Below are 19,039 nucleotides of genomic sequence, written 5' to 3'. Positions count from 1 at the left end.
ATGAACAAGATGGGTTCACTTTTATTTTAATTCAACAGCCTCCTGACAGTCCTGATTTGAACATCCTTGATCTTGTTTTTTTTCAGAATCATTCAATCATTAATGCACAAAAAAATGCCAGCAGATATAGACAAGCTGCTTGAAGCCGTGAACCAAGCATTTTATGAATTGGATCCCAAGACTTTAAGCAATGTGTGGATGTTATTACAATATGTGATGAATGAAATCCTCAAGGTTGGTGGTGGCAATGATTATGATTTGCCTCATGTTAATAAGAAGAAATTGGAAAAACAAGGAGTTCTAAGTGATCAGGTCAAAGCACCAATGTGGGCAGTTATGGACGCTTGGGATAAAGTCCATGGACAAGCATCAACATCACAGCAACCATGAGCAACAAAACAGAACAACTGAAGGGGGAAGAATTTTGTTTTCTGTTTTTAGGGTGAGTTTGTAATGGTCAGTTTTTGTAAGAGAACAAAAATCAAGTTTTAATGGTCAATTTTTGTAAGAGAACAAAAATCAAGTTGTAATGGTCAATTTTTGTAAGAGAACAAAAATCAAGTTGTAATGGTCAATTTTTGTAAGTGAACAAAAATCAAGTTGTAATGATCAGTTTTTATGTTTCAATGAAGAGACTTGTTTCTAGTTTGCTTGAATTGGAGTATATACAAAACATTTGCTCAAAAGTTAAACATTAACCAGAAGATAAGAGTGAAACAAAGTGAAAAAAACTCAGAAGTCCCCATGAATCAATATACAACATGCTCAAACCAACACCACACTAACCACAACCCCATATAGCCTCAATCAGTCCTTAAAAGGATTGGTGGCATATTAAGGATTGAGGAGGTAATTTAAGGGAGCTTTGTATGTCATTCAATGATGGTTTTATCATAAACTTTTTTAAAAACAAGGTTTGAAATGAATAAGAATCAGTTAAAGCAAATGAGAAAGAATTAGTTAAGCTTAAAACAAGAGATAAGATTGAAATAAAGTGAAAAAAACTCAGAAGTCCCCATGAATCAATACACAACATGCTCAAACCAACATCACACTCAACCACAACCCCAAATAGCCTCAATAAGTCCTTAAAAGGACTGGTGGCATATTAAAGATTGAGGAGGTGATTTAAGGGAGCTTTGTATGTCATTGAATGATGGTTTCATCATAAACTTTTTTAAAAACAAGGTTTGAAATGAATAAGAATCAGTTAAAGTGAATGCGAAAGAATCAGTTAGGCTTAAAAAAAGAGATAAGAGTGAAATAAAGTGAAAAGAACTCAGAAGTCCCCATGAATCAGTACACAACATGCTCAAACCAACATCACAATTCGAGATAAATCACAACCAACAGGGGACTAAATGAAACCAACATCACATTACAAATTCATCACATTTCGAGATAAATCACAACCAACAGGGGGCTAAATGAAACCAACATCACACTAAAAATTCATCACAATTCGAGATAAATCACAACCAACAGAGGACTAAATGAAACCAGCAGCACACTACAAATTCATCACATTTCGAGATAAATCACAACCAACAGGGGGGTAAATCAAACCAACATCACACTAAAAATTCATCACAATTCGAGATAAATACCAACCAACATGGGGGTAAAATCAAACCAACATCACAATGAAAATTCATCACAATTCGAGATAAATCACAACCAACAGGGGGCTAAATCAAACGAACATCACACTAAAAATTCATCACAATTCGAGATAAATCACAACTAACAGGGGACTAAATAAAACCAACATCACACTAAAAATTCATCACAATTCGAGATAAATACCAGCCAACAGGGGACTAAATCAAACCAACATCACACTAAAAATTCATCACAATTCGAGATAAATCACAACCAATAGGGGGGCCAAATCAAACAAACATTATAGAAAATTGATCACAACAACTAGATTCAGACCACAATTTCATCAGATGCGTTAGATGCAAAGAAAATTGAAATACATAGAAAAGGGACTTAGCTACTGGACTCGGCATCAGATGCGTCAGATTCAAAATCCTCCACATCATTTTTTTTGCAATGTCTTCATTAACAACAACAGTAGAAGTAGCGTCAGTTTTCTGCCTTGTATCATCAGCACCATTTTTAGTGCTCTCAGATCCACCACCAGAAACAGATGGACGATCTTTGATGATTAGGGTTTCAGTTGGCGATTCTTCATCGAAAAATTCGTCAAGAACTTCAGTAGATTCAGATCGGGGACTATATGTGTGGTTTCCATCACAATCAGCACCTCTCTCACAGTTTGGATAATCCGAACAACTGTAAGTAGAGGATGGAAAATCATCTCCAGAAGAGTGAGAGAAACCGAAACTCATATCCTTCAAATGAAAGAGATGTTGCTACTAAAATGATTTTAAGGTAAATCACCACAGATTCATGTTTATATAACCATAGATCTTGGATTTTTTGGAAGAGAGAGAAAAACAGAGGTAAATCGGTCAAACTGAAAAATGAATTGAAGATGAATTTGAGAAGTGTAGTTAATTTTTGTTCATGAAACTCAAGATCTAACCAGAAAACGAAGCAATGCATAATTTTTAGGGTTTCAAATGGAGAGATGAGGGGAGAGAGAGAGACAGAGAGAGAGAGATAGAGAAAGAGGGAGAAAGTGTGAAAGAAACTGAGATGGGAACTAAAGAGAGACTGAGATGGAAACACGGATATTGCATTGGAAAATGTATAGATTTAACAATTTTTTATCTGTAAAGCATTAAATGTTGGTACAGTTTTTCAAGGCAATCTGAGGACAAAAGTGGAAAAAAAATACTGAATGAGGGTAAGCTGGGGAATTCATACCATTTTATAATTGGAAAGGGGAGAAACAAAAAATGTTTTTGGGACACCCTAAAAGGAATGTAGGCACTATATTATGGGACGGAGGGAGTAGTTAGGTGTATTTTTCTGAAATTGTTTGCATTAATAGCTAATTGTATAGTTGGATTGACCATATTTAGTGCTCGTTTGATTGACAGAAATATATGTAGGCAATGAAAATTTCCATGATTTTCTCATTTGGGAAGTTGTTTGGTTGATAGGAAATTGAGAAAACGGGTGCAATGGGAATTCCTTGGGAAACTGAAATTCCCGCAAAATATAGGAATTTAATTCCCCTCCCCTCCCATAGTCAATCAGAATTCATAAAAATTGCAAATTCTTTTATACCAACCAAACAAATTTACGCTATTTCCTAGAAATTACATAAGAAAAGTAATTTCCTAAGAAATGAAACTTCCTACAAGAATTAAATTCTCATGTATACCAAACGAGCACTTATATGTACGTTTCAAATCTATTTACCTACGTTTGAAGGGCACTACACTATTTTTTAAATACTTCCACAAAAACTAGTTTGGAAAAAAGTGCTCTCTCCATTTAAAAATAAAGCCATTTATGAACTTTTACAGGCATATTATGAGTAAATATTGAGCATTATATGAATTTAGATACTCCAGCCTCATTTACTATCTTAATGGAATAATTTGACGACCAATCCCCTCTTTGAGCTTTCACTTTTTATATTTACCCTGACGGAAACTTTAGTCTCTAACTCTTGACTGATTGAAAAAGAGCCAATTATAAGCATTGCAATGTATCCTCACTAGATGGCAGTGGGTAATGGACCCTATCCGGATTCGTGGATCCAGATCCATTTTTGACGGATCTGGATCCTCAAATTTTGGACCCTATGGATCCGGGTAGGATCTGGATCCTCCTTGAAAAATATAGATCTGGACCGGGTCCTAAATAATTACCCAGATCTAAATCCGTTTACCCGTTTTTATAATATTATTATAATTTAATATTATATTTTGATAAAATTAGTTATTAAATGTAAAACGGATTTTCGCTTGAATTTTGGATTTGTTCCAATTAATGTGCGATTTTTGTGCGATTTCACTGGATAGTTGAGTTCGAAAATTAGGTTGATAACTAATCTACATTTTGATAATTGAATAGTTGTAAGTAGTTATAATGGTTATTTTTCAAAAATAAAATGTATTTTTTGGTTTAAATTAGATGACTTTATTGTTTAAAATCTTTAATTATTGTGAAAATTAGGATAGTTTGAAGACAATAAGCAAGGATCCGTTTTGGATCCATTTAGGACCCGGATCCGTAGGATCCATACGGATCTGAATCTGGATCTTCATTCTTATTACCCAGCGGATCCGGATAGGATATGGATCTTTGCCTAAAAAACAAATCTGGATCTAAATCCTAAAGGACCCTGTCCAGATCCTACCCATTGCCATCTCTAAATTTATTCCTCACTATCTCGAAATAGTATGGATAAGTTGGCGACTTTGTTCAATAAGTACTTCCGTGGCCCGTGGGGCTTAAAAAGTTCAACTTGCTTCTATGCTTGTGTTGGCCTTCTTATCTAAGTCAACAGAAAATGTTTTATGAGTGGCTTGTTGTTTGTTTGTGACTGAGTGTCCAATTATGCGGCTTGCTTTTGTATGATATTCTGTTATTGAAAGATTATTTCATCGTATCCAATATGTTACAGTTATGTGTTAGTGTTATGCTAATGTAAGGTTTTATTTGATTCGTCTAGAAAATGAGAAGAATTTATATTTCTTAGGAAGTTTAAGATGGGCTTATTGTTTAATTGACCAAAAGTTTATAAATAGGGAGAGTAGCTTACCTATTTCCCCTTAAGTAGAAATTCATGGAAACATGTTATGAAGAAGATAGTGGAAAATTTACAGCGTGTTGTCACCGCCGTCAATCCTTCATTTGGCCCGGCTCAGTACGCATTTGTGTGACTGTTATTTTTTAGCAGCAGGTGATAACCTAGTGGTGTTGACATCACCTTCGGTCCCACTGATCATGGGATCGAGTCTCACCCATTGCAGGGAGGGATCCTCAATTTCCCCCCTACTTACAAGGGTTTCATCTTACCTTATAAAAAAAAGTAGAAATTCATGAAAAGCTCTACTTCCCTTATGAATAACCAAACAACAATTTTCAATTTCCGTGAACCTAATGAAGGAACTCAATTCATGTGTACACAATCCGTAAATTTTTTTACTTCTTATAGTGAACCAAACAAGTCCTAAATATATTGCGAAATATGATATGAACTCATAATTTTTTTTTTGTGGAACTCTATAATTATGCTCCTTGATTTATTTAAAAGGGATAAATTATTTTGTAATTAACAAGAACTATTTTTATATATTTTTTTTATCACACTATCTTTGCTTTTTTTTAAAGACATTTGATTTAGCATGTGGACCAAAGAAAAAACACAAAAAGTATTACGAATGAAAATACAAGTAAGAATAAAATGAAAAAGGTGGAGTAAAGGAAAGTAACAATATGAGAGATTGGGTCGGGCCAACATACAATATAAGAAAAATTGACCAAATGTCTCAATTAAAAATGTGCAATTAAAAAACCGGGTATCCTATAAATTAAGAAAAACATATTTCTATACAATCTATCATGATACCCTAAATAATCTAGTAGTGTTAAAACTTGAAAATATAAGGTCAATTACAAATTTCGAACTAGTGTAAGAAAACAAGTTAAGAATTATTCTTGTACAACGTTTCATGTATGTGCGTGTGTTTATATATATATATATTTCAACTAGTATTAGAGGATTTTTAGGGTGCAAATTCTCTTATCGTTTTTCCTGCATTCAAAGACTTTAACCGCTAAAATGAATTGGTTGTCTTGCGAGAGATAATGGTCCAATAAAGTTCTACTCTTTTCTATACAAATATATTGTATTTGTAGACTTGTTTAGAAATGGATAAGATTGATCTATATAGCTTTTTTCTTTTTTGAAAGAGATATATATTAGCTTACATCTTACAACTCCGACCACTAGTATGCCAAGAAATTGATGGAGATCAAACTTGAGAAATAGTAATTTGGAAATAGAAAAAATAAATAGAAGAGAAGTGCTGAAATTTTCCTCATTTATTGGTTGTTATCCAAGATTAGGAATCCTTGGAATGAAATTAAGTTAGCTATATCCAAAAACTTGATGGGACAACTTTGTTGGCTCTGGCCCCTGCTTGTTTGCTTGAGCTAAAAGCACACAATCCATATCCAAACTTGCGGATAAACAGTAGGCCCTATCTCAACAACGATGTGTTAGAATTTCTTTTTAACGCAAAGCAAGATGTGTTAGAATTACACACATCTTGTGAATGGAAGATGGATATATTCCTCCACTTAAATTATAAGGATTCTTTGATTTCTAGTGTTAATGAGTATATATGATTCTCTTTCATCTCCATCCAAGCAAGTTATTAGTCATCATGACATGACTTAGGAGTAAGAATAATATGTGCTGAAAAGCCTACAACTTTGTCGCAATTTTTAGTTAGTATGTACCCGTGCTTATTCAGGTTGGAGCTCCCTTCGTGCGGAGGATCTCCTAATCTTCTTTTTTCTTACCATTAAAAAAAAAAAAATGTACCCGTGCTTATGCACAAGGATTTTAAAATAATGGGAATAATAATACAAAATAGGGAATGTTTATGAAAAAAAATATAATAAATTAACCATATAGATGGTTATACAAGAGATTTTTTTTAAGATAATACGTTGGTAAATGACTAAGATAAAATGTCATGTTAACATATTGTATAACTGTTCGTAACTAACTTATTTCACCTTTTGTACCTTACTTTCTAGTTTGAAACACACTTACATACTATGTACACAGTCTTATTTGATTATGTAGATGGTTTGTGTTTGTTGGACAGTTTAGGAATGAGGAAGAAAACAACTTTATCTTTTAAATTAACATAAATCATTACATAGAAAAAAGTTGCAATAATAAAGTAATAATATACTACATATAATTTAATTATATATAGTTATTTTGTGTGCACAAAAGGATGACTATGAGTAACAAATGTAATATTTAACTACCTTGATATGCCAATTTTTTCATGCATGATGCATTCATACAAGTTGTATCTTACACATGATACAATCTTACGTCCAAATTTGATTAAAAAGTAATAATTTTGATTGAAATTTATTAGGTAGTAAAAAGAATATTTCTCACTCTCTCACATGTATATTGTAATCATATCATCTTGAAATGATATGAATTCAATATTGGTGAAGTGTATTTTCTTAGTAATAATGTTGTATTGTAATATTGATAAGTACAACATTGGTTTGTTTGTTGTTTTTCCGAGGGCGTGGTAATCATAAATGTAATATTATTCTAGTATATTTTGAATAAGTTCATTTAAGTTCCGTAATTAATTATATTGACTAGAAAAGAAATATAAGTTAATATTAGAATCAAACATTTGTGTGATGTTTAACTTTCATAATATATTATATTGATTAGGAAAAAAAAACGGCGGAGAAAAAAATAGCCAATATAGTTGGTTGGGAAGAGAATCACTCAAAGTAGTCAAAAACCCAACTCAACCACGTCTTTCCCCTCTCTCTCACACTAAGTTCTAAGCCGAGTTTTTAAGTTTGAAAAAGACTAAATGGTCAAATGTTCACTAATCAACATTGGCTTTTAGTCTTATTTTTTCCTATTTTTTTACGTTCACTTGTAAAAAATTTAGTACATCCATACTATATTTTGTACATCTATATGATTTATTTTGTGCATCCACAAACTATATTTGCACATGCATAATGATTTTAGTATCTTACATGCATTAGTTTTCCTTATTTTTTGTACATACATCTAAACTATATTTGTACATCCATAATATACTTTGTACATTCAAAAACTAAATTTATACATTGATACGTCCAAAAAGCATATTACTACATACATATCATATATATTTTATGCCATGTTATTTACCGTCCGTATTTACTGTACAACGTTTGCAGGAATAATTATTCTTAATAAGTCAACCTTTGGTTGATCTTCTCAAAATAAGTCAATCTTTTGATTATCTACTTCTGTTGTATGTAAATGAATTAACGACGTTGAAATTATGATATATGTTACATTTTAATAGGATGACATTGTGATTTAACTCATTTATAGCAAAAGTAGATACAACGTTAACTTATTCATAGTTAATCGAAAGATTGACTTATTTTAAGAAAAACGCACAAAGGTTAACTTATTAAGAATAAATTTATTTTTATTTTTATTTTTTTTACTTTTTCTCCCTCCTCTACTTCTTCTTCCTCCATAACCACTACCAAGCTGCTACCACCACCACCTCTTGCCAGCCCCCACCCCACCCTTGCAGTCCCCATCTTACCCCCACTGTAGCCTCCACCAGCCCCTATCCCACCCCTGCAGCCCACCCAACCCCCACTGTAGCCTCCACCAGCCCCTATCCCACCCCTGCAGCCCACCCAACCCCCACCAACAACCCACCACCCCCATGACAACAACCATCACCCCATTCGCCCTTTCCCCCTCTCCTCTTCCCTATTTAATTCTTGCCTGACCCCCCCTCTCCTCTTCCTTGTTTAATTCTTTCCTTACCCCTTCCCCCTCTCCTCTCCCTTCATCCCCCCCCCCCCCCCTAAATTTCGTTTTCGGCCCTCTCCTATTACATATTTGTTCCAGTTCCTCCATGGTGGAATCGAAACTTTTTCCCATTTCCATTGTGGTGGAACCGGAAAAAATTGTCGTTTCCATCATGGTGGAAACCAAAAATTGGTTTGGTTTATAATAAAAAATTCTAAAATTTTAACATTATTAGGAAAAAAGAAAAATTCAAAAAAGTACAAAATATGTATCACGACGCGGACGATGTTTAGTAAATACGGGTGGTGAATAGTACACACCTATATTATGTACCTTAAAATCTATTTTGTATATCCTGATTATTTTTCTATATCTAAAAAATATATTTGCACATTTATGATTTCTTTTGTACATCCACAAACTATATTTGCACATCCATAATGGTTTTTGCATTTTATATCCATTAGTTCATTTGTACATCCAAAAAATATGTTTTCTTTTGATGAACATCCGAAAATATATGTTTATACATGTAAATAAATAGTTAAGGGTATTTTATCAATAGAAAATACCTAGAAGTCCATGGCAGCAATGTTCACCAATGAATATTGCGCCGTTTAGACTGACTCGATCTTCAAATCTCTACTTTCTCAGTTGATCTTTGAAATTTTTGTCAGTGTATATTAGGAAACTCTATCTAGATCTCTTTTTTCTAGGCTGATTGATGGAGGTTCCTATGGGAAGTGATGGGAGTATGGGAAATAGGGCTCCTGGGGATTGTTAAACATCGCTCTGAAATTACTTAAAATCGCCCCAAATTTATTCTCATAGACCATTGTACCCTTTCCTCTTTTCCACCACCCTCACCACCACCACCTACCTTCTCCTTCACATTATCCAAGAAACTAGTTCAAGTGATCGCATAATACACATTGTTAAGTGCAAGGAGTGTCACATAATGTTGGTGTCCTTTCACCTTCTCCTCTTTTCCACACCACCCACCACCCCCACCACCACCTACCTTCCCACTGTCATTCCCTCTCCTCTTTTCCACACCACCCACCACCCCTACCACCACCACCACCACCACCACTTGCGGCCTCTCCTCTTTTCCACATCCTCCACCACCATCACCTACCTCCCTCCACCACAGCCACCCACGTACAAAACCACGGTGATTTTTTTTTTAAAACAGCGAACGTCCGGCCAGGACATCCGCCCCATGGCCAGAACGTCCCAGCCAAATATCTTCCCGCCACTTTTAGACTCTTTTCAGAGACTAAAGATTTTTATCATGATACAGAGCATTACAGAAGTTTTGTTGGCAAGCTCAACTTCCACTACATTAGGCCTGTTATCTAATGTTGTACAAACTCTTAGTCAATTCATGCATCAACCTTGAATACCTCATTTTCAAGCTCCACATCATGTGGCTAGATATTTGGCTCACACTATGGGTCAAGTCATCTTACATTAAGCTACATATCATCTCACTCTCTAAGCATATTCAGACGTTGGTTGGGCTTCTTGTCCTGATACAAGAAGATTTGTGACTGGTATATATCTTACTCCTTGGCAATTCTCTTGTTTCTTGGAAATATAAGAAGCAATATACTATCTCAAGATCATCTAGTGAAGTTGAATACAGGACCATGGCTGCAGTTGAAGTAACCTAGGTTGAAAGACTCTTACAAAAGTTCAATGTTTTGAATCTTAAACCAGATACATTGAACTATGACAATCCAAGTGCACTTCATATTGGGAAAAACCCAGTGTTTCATGAACATACAAAGGACATTGACTTGGTTTGTCATTTTACTAGAGAAAAGGTGATAGAACATTTGCGTGAACTTTCTTATCTTCCTACATCTGAGCAACTAGTAGATATCCTTACAAAGCCTTTGTCATACCGTACCCTCAGCATTCTAAGCTCATTTCTAAGCTTGGTGTGATTGATATTCCGTCATCTTCTAGCTTGAAGGGGGGTAATGAAGTACAACATACTCAGGCTCAAGCTCAAGCATCAACTTATAATACAAACTCAACTAATACTAATGTCAACTTAGTTGCCACCTCAGCTTAGTTAGTTATAGCAGAATTTGTTATTCTGTTATTGTATTGTACTAGTTAAGCTTTGTTCTAGTTGGTTGTAAGATTGTAATCTAGCCTCCTATTGCTTACTACACCTCATTTACTAAGTACTTAATCCGTCATATAATATAGTGCTCACATTTCTTTTTTGGTGTCCCAAGATGTTGTGCTTATCTTCTTTTTTATCAATTTATTTGGACTAAATTATCCTTACTTTTTACACAAACTTTCCTAAATAAATTACTTTTCTCAAAGCATATGATCCACTAGTAGAGAATAAAGGTCGATTTGCGTCAAACATGGGACCCCTATTTGCGTCGGACATAGGTCCGACGAAACAAGTCTCGACGGAAATTACCAATAAGTGATCTGCATCGTATTAGGAAACGACGCAGATCTTTTAACCGTACCATTTGCGTCGCACATAGCATGTGGTGCGACGCAAATGACCATAGAGAGCTATTTCCATCGCACAATACACAAGATGCGACGCAAATAACTTTCCCAAGTACCAACAAAGTAGTCTGACCAATTCCCAGCAGCCGAACCATGCCAATTCCATCAGCATTCATCTGCATCGCACACAACACAACATGCGATGCAGTTGAGTTTAAAGTTTTCATATTTTGTCTTTGTTCAGCTTTATATTTTTGTTGTTGTTTTTTCATATACTAATGCTTAAACTAAATGAAAATTAATAATGTAAAGAATTTGGAGGTAATGTGAAAAGGCAATGTCAAACATTAGTAATGTGAAGAGACATATTTTATATTAATAATGTCAAATATGTATTACAAAATTTTGATGAGAGACAAAAATATGTAAACTAGACAAATTACATTACAAATGTAAAAAAAATGTAAAACTAAAATGAAAATAATAGAGGACGAAATTGAGCAGCTGCCGACATTTTTCGACGAAGAAGACTTCGAGAAGAACCAAAAACAGTTCTGCAAATGAAAATAAGAATTTCAGAGAATTAAAAAAAAAATCCTAGACTAGGATAAATGTAAAAAAAAAGTAAATAAAAAATCATATATAAAAAGTAAAAAAACAGAAGGCCATAATTTTCAGATGCATGAACTGAATCTAGAACGTTTTTATTTTTCAGATTTGAAAATGAAAAAATGAATTTTCAGATCTGATAATTAAAACATAAAATTAGATTTAAAAAATTAAAAATGAAATAGACTACGATAAACGCCAAAAATAAAACAAAAAATTAGATCTAAAAAATGAAAAAAATGAAAAAACGAAATTGTAGATCTGAAAAGAGAAAATTGTATACTACGAAATTATAAAATCAGATTGAAAAATTGAAAAAAAAAAAACGAACCTGTCAAAGTGAGAGAGAAAGAGTGTTCGTTCATATCAAACTCGAAGAATTTGGATCTACTAGTAATAGTTTTCGAGGAGGGAGAAAGAGTTTCATCCATGGTGGTGGAATATACGGGACGAAGTTGCCGAAAAAAGAGTGTTCGTTCATATCAAACTCGTTGGTCGCGATTGTACTTGTTCGCCAGAGAAAGAGTACGAGACGAAGTCGCCGGAGAAAGAGTGTTTGTTCGCCAATAAGCGTTGTTCGTTGTTCAGAGTGGGAGAAGGATAGAGAGAGGGGGGTGGTTGTTCGTTGTTCAGAGAGAGAGAGAGAGAGAGAGAGAGAGAGAGAGAGAAAGAGAGAGAAAGAGAGAGAGAGACACGAAAGGGTTTGAGGGTGAGAGGGTTTGAGGGTGTGAGAGACGATACTCGTATATTTTTAGGGTTTGAGATCGGGTTTGAGGGTAAGAGAGAGAGACACGAGAGGAATTTAAAAGGCGTTAGGGTTTTAAAAAAGTGAGTTAGGATTTTGGGTTGATCTGCGTCGAATGGGCCAAGGAGTCCGACGCAAATTAGCCTTTTGCAATACACATTAGTAAAGTGCAACGCATATAGGGTTTCAAATTTTGTCATATGGGCAGGGGTATTTTTGTAACAAATTAGAACTTCAGGTGCTCATTTGACACCAAATTTGCTCATATGGGCATTTTGCTCATTTACTCATTTGTTCATTTTGCTCATTTTGTTATAAAAGTGTTTGCTTATTTTCTTAAATGAGTAGAAATGTTTGCTCATTTGTTCATTTTGCTCATTTGCTCATTCGCTCATTTGGAGAAAATAGTCTTGGATGTACCATGAGCATGGTACACCCAGGTGTACTATAAATATTCTCCTTATTATGTGCCTAATCAAACTTTATTTTACATGCATATTGATATACGCTATCACTATAATGTTGGATAATTGGATTTGTAAAATTTAGTTACGCGACTTTATTTTCTAATGTCTGAAACTATCACTAATAATGTTGCATATGTGTAATTTAGTAATGCGACTTCAATTTCTGATGTGTAGAACGAATTTTTTGTCCATGTTGATTTTACGTTGTCCAAAAGTTAAAATTATTATACAAGTGATATCGAACATTGTTCAGTCATCATTCAATCAACTTTAAGTCGCAAGCCTTTCGCTTATCTATAGGAAATAAACTTTGCGAATCACAAATATGATATCAAGTTATGATCAATGATGCCAAACTTCAATCTAATTGCCCAAAGTTCGATTTCTGTATGTACAACAAGAATGTGAGTAAGCGCAAGGAACAAGGATGTTCGTCCATCGTCATTGACTTTGGTGAACGACATACATGATCAGCTAAAACAATTTTGCCATGAAATATGACACAAATCGAGCACATTTATCACCGCAACAGCAACGTAACGCTATAGAATACGGCAGAATTGTCTCCTTGATCGACCAGCTGAAAGCATGTAGATGTAGTAGAATAATTAAGTGAAGTAACAACCTATTGCACGATTCTCTGTATTATTGTTATAATAAGAACTAATGAAACCATAAATACTACAAATCGGGCATCAATTTAAAAAAATTCTTAACGGGTAACAATAATGATTAAATTGTTTATATAAATTAGTTGTCATATTTGTCAAAGGACTAAGCCTATGTTCAGTTCACCTTATTTTTGCTTATTTCAGATCTAATCAGATCAGATCAGATCAGATCAGATCAGATCAGAAAAAATAAGTTCAGATCAGATCAGATCAGAAAAAATAAGTTCAGATCAGATCAGATCAGATCAGATCAGATCAGATCAGACCAGATCAGATCAGATCAGATCAGTTCAGATCATATCATGCTTATATTTAAAAACTCATTATTATTAAATATCTTTCACTACATATTAATAAAAATTATAATAATTGAATATTAATAAAGTACTCATTGAGACGAATCAAACAAGACCCCACATGACTATATTTTTTCTTATATATTGAGAAAAATCTAAAAGATTATCTCTAATTGTGAATAGTGTCAAGATTCTAAGTGAGAAAATAAAAAAATACAAAGGGAGTATTATTATTTACTAGTACATTTGTTCAAAAGAATTATTATTATTGTTGTTGTTGTACTTATTAATTATTAATATTGGTAATTATTATTAATCTTGTTGTTACCATTATAAATGTCATTGTTATTATTATATTAAGTTATTTTGTTGTTATTAAATAATAGAAAATTAAAAGCCACGTGTTAAGAACATAAGATTGATGCAAAAATAAGAAATATATAAAATATGATATCTCAAATTCATGACAACGAAACTACTAAGTTGGATTACATTTCAAAATAAGCTAAGTGTGAGATACAAATTATATAAATTTAGATTCGGTATACCTTTCCTACCGAATTCCAAATCTCTCTAGCTATTTGAAGTTGCACGATATTTATTTATTTTTTGCTCAAGTCATAGTTGTTTGTATATCTTATTCTATTTTATATGGAAAAAAAGAAGTTGAGTTTGCCGACTTCTCAAGTGTGAAACTTTTTTTTAAGGGAAAGTGTGAAAACATTGTATAAGTGCTCTTATAAAATAATGACTTGAGTTATATAATTATTTTTAGTAATAATAATAATTATGATTATAATTATTATTGTGTGCTTATAATAATGATAATAATAATAATTATTATTATTAATAAAAGTTGTGTAAAAGTTGTAATAGAAATAAAATGATAATAATAGTAATACTATAAAGAAGATCTTATAATGTATTGCATAATAATGATTTACAAAGTAATAATATATTTTATATAAGATAAGATCTTGTAAATCACATCAGTTCAGATCAGATCAGATCAGTTCAGATCAGATCAGATCAGATCAGATAGATCAGATCAGATCAGATCAGAACAGATCAGATCAGATCAGAAAAAATAAGTTCAGATCAGATCAGATCAGAAAAAATAAGTTCAGATCAGATCAGATCAGATCAGATAAGTTCAGATCAGAAAATTTCAGGTGAATCAAACATAGCCTAACTCAACCAAAGGTTAAACTAATGGTGATGCCCCAGGAATAGATTTATACTCTATCACGTCCCTTCACGCAAGAGCCCTTTGGGCTTGAAGTATGGATGCAACACAAACCTTTCTCATACATGCAATGGCGCTAACTATTCCACTGAGAAAGGAGGGGTGGATGAGATTCGAACCTGTGATCTTTTTGTCACGTTGGCTCTGATACCATGTCAAAAGGATCAACTCAACCAAAAGTTTAAGCTAATGGTTGAGGCCCCATGAATAGATTAGTACTCTATCAATATTATTTATGAGTATATGCGAGTTGTTGTTATATTTATATTCATACGTTGTTGTCGCATTGATCTGAGAAGCTAAGCACGAACAATCTTCCTTAGGTCATCAAATTATATTTTCACCTCCACGCCTCAGTTTCTATATGATTGATTAGTAATATCTCTAAGATGCATTGGAAAGCTATATATATTATTGAACGGGAAAATCATGGCCAAAATTGATGAAGAAAAAACTTTGATTCTTACTTGTTAGATAAGGGTTGGAGAATATGTCATAAAGGGTATGACAAGCATCAGGCATAAGGTGCAAGTCAACAAAAACGCTGTATTTTCAAGTCCAAGCAACATCAACATTCAGATTTACAACCACGAAAACAAATAATAAATAAGCATATTATTCAAATGACGTTACATAGTATGAATAATAAATTAATTACTAGGAAAATTTGTCAGAAACCACCTTTTATAATCAATTTTTTGTGAGAAACCACCTTTTAAAAAAATTTGGTTAATTAGCCACCTTTTTGGTTTTTTTTTTGGAAGCCACCACTTGCCGGAATCTGGCGTTGACTTCAATTTTCCGGCGTTGACCACTAGATTTTCGCCATTCTTTCCCTTTTATCTTTCTCCCCCCTCCCCCCTCCCCCTCCCCCTCGCATCCCCGGCAACCCACCCTCCCTCTCGCATCCCCGGCAACCCCCCTCCTCCCTCGTAACCCGCCGGCAAACACCCCCCACGACCATCTCCACCCTCCCAGCCCTAAGCCCATCTCCTCCCTCGCATCCCCCGATATCTCAGGTGGAAGAAATGGCGAAAATCTGGAAAAAATAGCGAAATATGATGGTCAACGCCGGAAAATCAAGGTCAACGCCGGATTCCGACAAGTAGTGGCTTCCAACAAAAAAAAAAAAAACCAAAAAGGTGGCTAATTAACCAAATTTTTTTAAAAGGTGGTTTCTCACAAAAAAGTGATTATAAAAGGTGGTTTCTGGCAAATTTTCCTAATTACTAACAATAACAAGTTATTTAAATGGCAGGCTAATCTAGCAAATAGAATTATTCCCTCCCTTGTTAATAACCTATCATGTCGATACTATGACATAAATTAGTAATATGACAATTAAATCCAGAGTATAAATTTATCTAAAGGATCTCCAAAACTTGTCGGGTCTTGGACGTAAACTGATACTTACACTTATTTTTTCTAATTGTAATATTTTGACTTGTATTTTCATCGATAAACAATTTTGAAAACTTATATACTGAATTATACTAATAATTTCAAAAAAGTAGGAATTTGAAAATATAATTAAATTGAAAACCAATTATCTCAAAAAGTAAGATTTGTTCTTAGATATAGTTCAAAAAAATCATGCCAAAGTTATTATACAATTAAACAGTGTTATAAATCAAATATGCAACTAAAAAACATAGGAAGTATGTATGTTTCGAGCTGTTATCGCCTTTTAAGGACGTTAAAGACCAATTTATCCTTGAGATTGAGCTACTTTCCCGTATTGGAGATAAACTTATCATTGACCAAATAAAGAAAACATACGAATTAGTAGCTTAATTGAAAGATTTGAGTATTAACCTCCAGTTGACATCCTAGGATTCTGAGGATTATTGTGATCGCCATGAGGATTAATCCTTGAATATCGTGAACGAAATGGCCATATTGAGCTGAACCGGCTCCAATTCAAGCATCTTCGAGTCCTACCATCTTCAATACTTGAACCTTCTGATTCAACTATTCTTCCTCCATCTTCACATTGATCATGAATAACAGGTAACTCAGTTCTACAAACTGGGCAAGAATTATGCAACCTTAGCCAAGGTACAATGCAATCAGAATGATATACATGTTTACATGGTAACTCTCTAACTTCACATCCTATCTCGAACTCCTCCTTACAAACAGGGCACTCTGAGCCACCTTGTGCAACATGCTCTGCCGTAAGCTTCACCAACGGCACCGCCTCGATAGCAGTATCGGGTGCTGGTGGTGGACCTGGCCGATCATTCTCCGTCAGCTCGTTGATCAACTCCTGCAGACCTGATCCAAGGAAATAGTTCCTTGGATCAGTCCCTGGTGTGAGTCCATCCTCTGGCCTAGAAGATGGACTAGCTATCCCTGGTTGCTGCCCTATAGGCCTGGCAATAATCCAGGCCCTAGGGCGGGTATGTAACCCAAGCTCATTATCTATATCATCTCTACTGTTCGAATGGCGTGGCACTCGAACCCATCTGGGTTGTCCGGAGTTAGGCCCTTCAAGTACAACATCGCTTCTAGACCTTCGCCGTGGAAAGGACCATGGTTCGTTCGATTCACGGATCCTCATGGGTGGATCAAGCATAAGGGCTAGCGCTTCGAGAAGCCGAGCCTGAGGGGATGGATCATCATATGTGAAATTTAAGACCAGTCTAGGCCTTGGGATTTCCATCTCGGTTATAAACTGACCAAAACATCGAGGGCAAACGATGTCGGATGTGTTGTCGGAGGAGATTCGGACGATCCGGCTACATTGGTAGCACCAATAAGAGTTGTAGATTCTGGTTGGGGATGATCGGGTGCGAGGTGGACTCAAAGACATTTATTTGCTTATGTTTGGCTTGTTTTAGAAAGTTAAAATTTTTGCGGGTTTTTAATCATGGCCTTATAAATGTGAACGGATTTTGGATAGGAAAACAGGAAAGGATATCTTTGTAGGTATGCAGAAAGTGATTCCTTTTCCAGTTTCATGGTGTTTTCTTTCTATTAATTTGTTAGTTTGATTGTTAACGAAATGAGTTGAGTGAGAGCTGTGCAAACCTGTTTGAATTACCCGGGAAGAAACGTTACAATAAGAGATTCTGTTTTCTTTGAGAACAATCCTTATTCTTGACCTTATAGTAAGTTAAACGAGGTTTGTTGTAGACTTGTAGTAGCACCTAGAGTAGAACTTCCCCGGGAAATAACTTGTGCAATTGTTGTATGTCTTTTTTTTTTTTTTTTTTGCCCCCCATTCGAGGACCGGTGGTAAGATGAATTACCTCTGGGTTGCCCTCGCACAGGGCCACCCACCCAGAGGTCCAACAAGCCCCAACCCCCCTCCCCAACAATATTGAAATTTGCTTACACCAAGATTCAAACCTTGGTCTCCCATGTGGGAGATAGGAAGCGATACCATTGGACCCAATAAGAAAAAAGGATTGATTGACTCAAAGTCGGAGTCGGATTCGGATGTCGGATTATTTTATGAGATCCGACTCCGACCCTCCTCCGACTCGGAGTCGGAGTCGGATTACTTCTTTGTCGGAGTCAACTCGGATTTTTTCCTTCGGATCGGAGCGGACTAGGGTCGGATCCGGATTGGATTGCCATCCCTAGTTGTATGTCTTATATGGGGCAATCAATATCTCATTAACCAATTAAACAATTTAAAAATACTTTTTTATTATAGTTTAGTTTCTAAAGTTTTCCCACTTTTACAGAGTTGTGAGAGAGTTGCATTGTCACGTAACGTAATAATCGTTGTATGATTGACCTTTTACAATTTTAAATCGATTCGAGTTTGTATGTGTAATGAAATTATTTTGCTCTTACTTTCTTAATTTGAACAAATAGAAAATTTTCCATTTTAAGCAATAATTGGTGTAATTTACTAATCTGAATCGATACATCAAGTTTCAATAATTTAGAAGATCAACTCGAGGCTAGGTAACAAGGAACAAATATGATGGTATAGTATAAGTAATTATTAAACTGGCTAAAACAAAATGATAATTAATGGGACAATTTGATGAATTATCTCATTTATTTAAACAAGTTAGGTTAGGAC

At 34.6% G+C, this 19,039-nt stretch overlaps 1 protein-coding gene across 3 annotated transcripts; it reads right to left on the bottom strand.

The window, feature by feature from the left end:
• Positions 1 to 12,992: 12,992 nt before the first annotated feature.
• Positions 12,993 to 18,028, bottom strand: LOC104884347 (E3 ubiquitin-protein ligase RZF1). Of its 3 annotated transcripts, XM_010668984.4 has the most exons (3): positions 16,813 to 18,027; positions 15,465 to 15,541; positions 12,993 to 13,364 (listed from the first exon to the last, which is right to left on the bottom strand). In XM_010668984.4, exons 1-2 carry the CDS (start codon positions 17,810 to 17,812, stop codon positions 15,468 to 15,470), a joined length of 1,074 nt encoding a protein of 357 aa, XP_010667286.1. In that variant the 5' UTR covers positions 17,813 to 18,027; the 3' UTR covers positions 12,993 to 13,364; positions 15,465 to 15,467. The 3 variants fall into 3 exon arrangements, with proteins under 3 accessions (XP_010667286.1, XP_010667287.1, XP_048491239.1); XM_010668985.4 differs by lacking the exon at positions 15,465 to 15,541; XM_048635282.2 differs by lacking the exons at positions 12,993 to 13,364; positions 15,465 to 15,541 and adding an exon at positions 15,906 to 16,036 and having other exon boundaries at positions 16,813 to 18,028.
• Between the last annotated feature and the right edge of the window lie 1,011 nt (positions 18,029 to 19,039).

This window comes from Beta vulgaris, chromosome 8, assembly GCF_026745355.1.
Source record: "Beta vulgaris subsp. vulgaris cultivar EL10 chromosome 8, EL10.2, whole genome shotgun sequence".
NCBI classification, from domain to species: domain Eukaryota; kingdom Viridiplantae; phylum Streptophyta; class Magnoliopsida; order Caryophyllales; family Amaranthaceae; genus Beta; species Beta vulgaris.
Note: the sequence above shows the minus strand (reverse complement) of the source record. Positions and strands in the feature narration are given on the sequence as shown.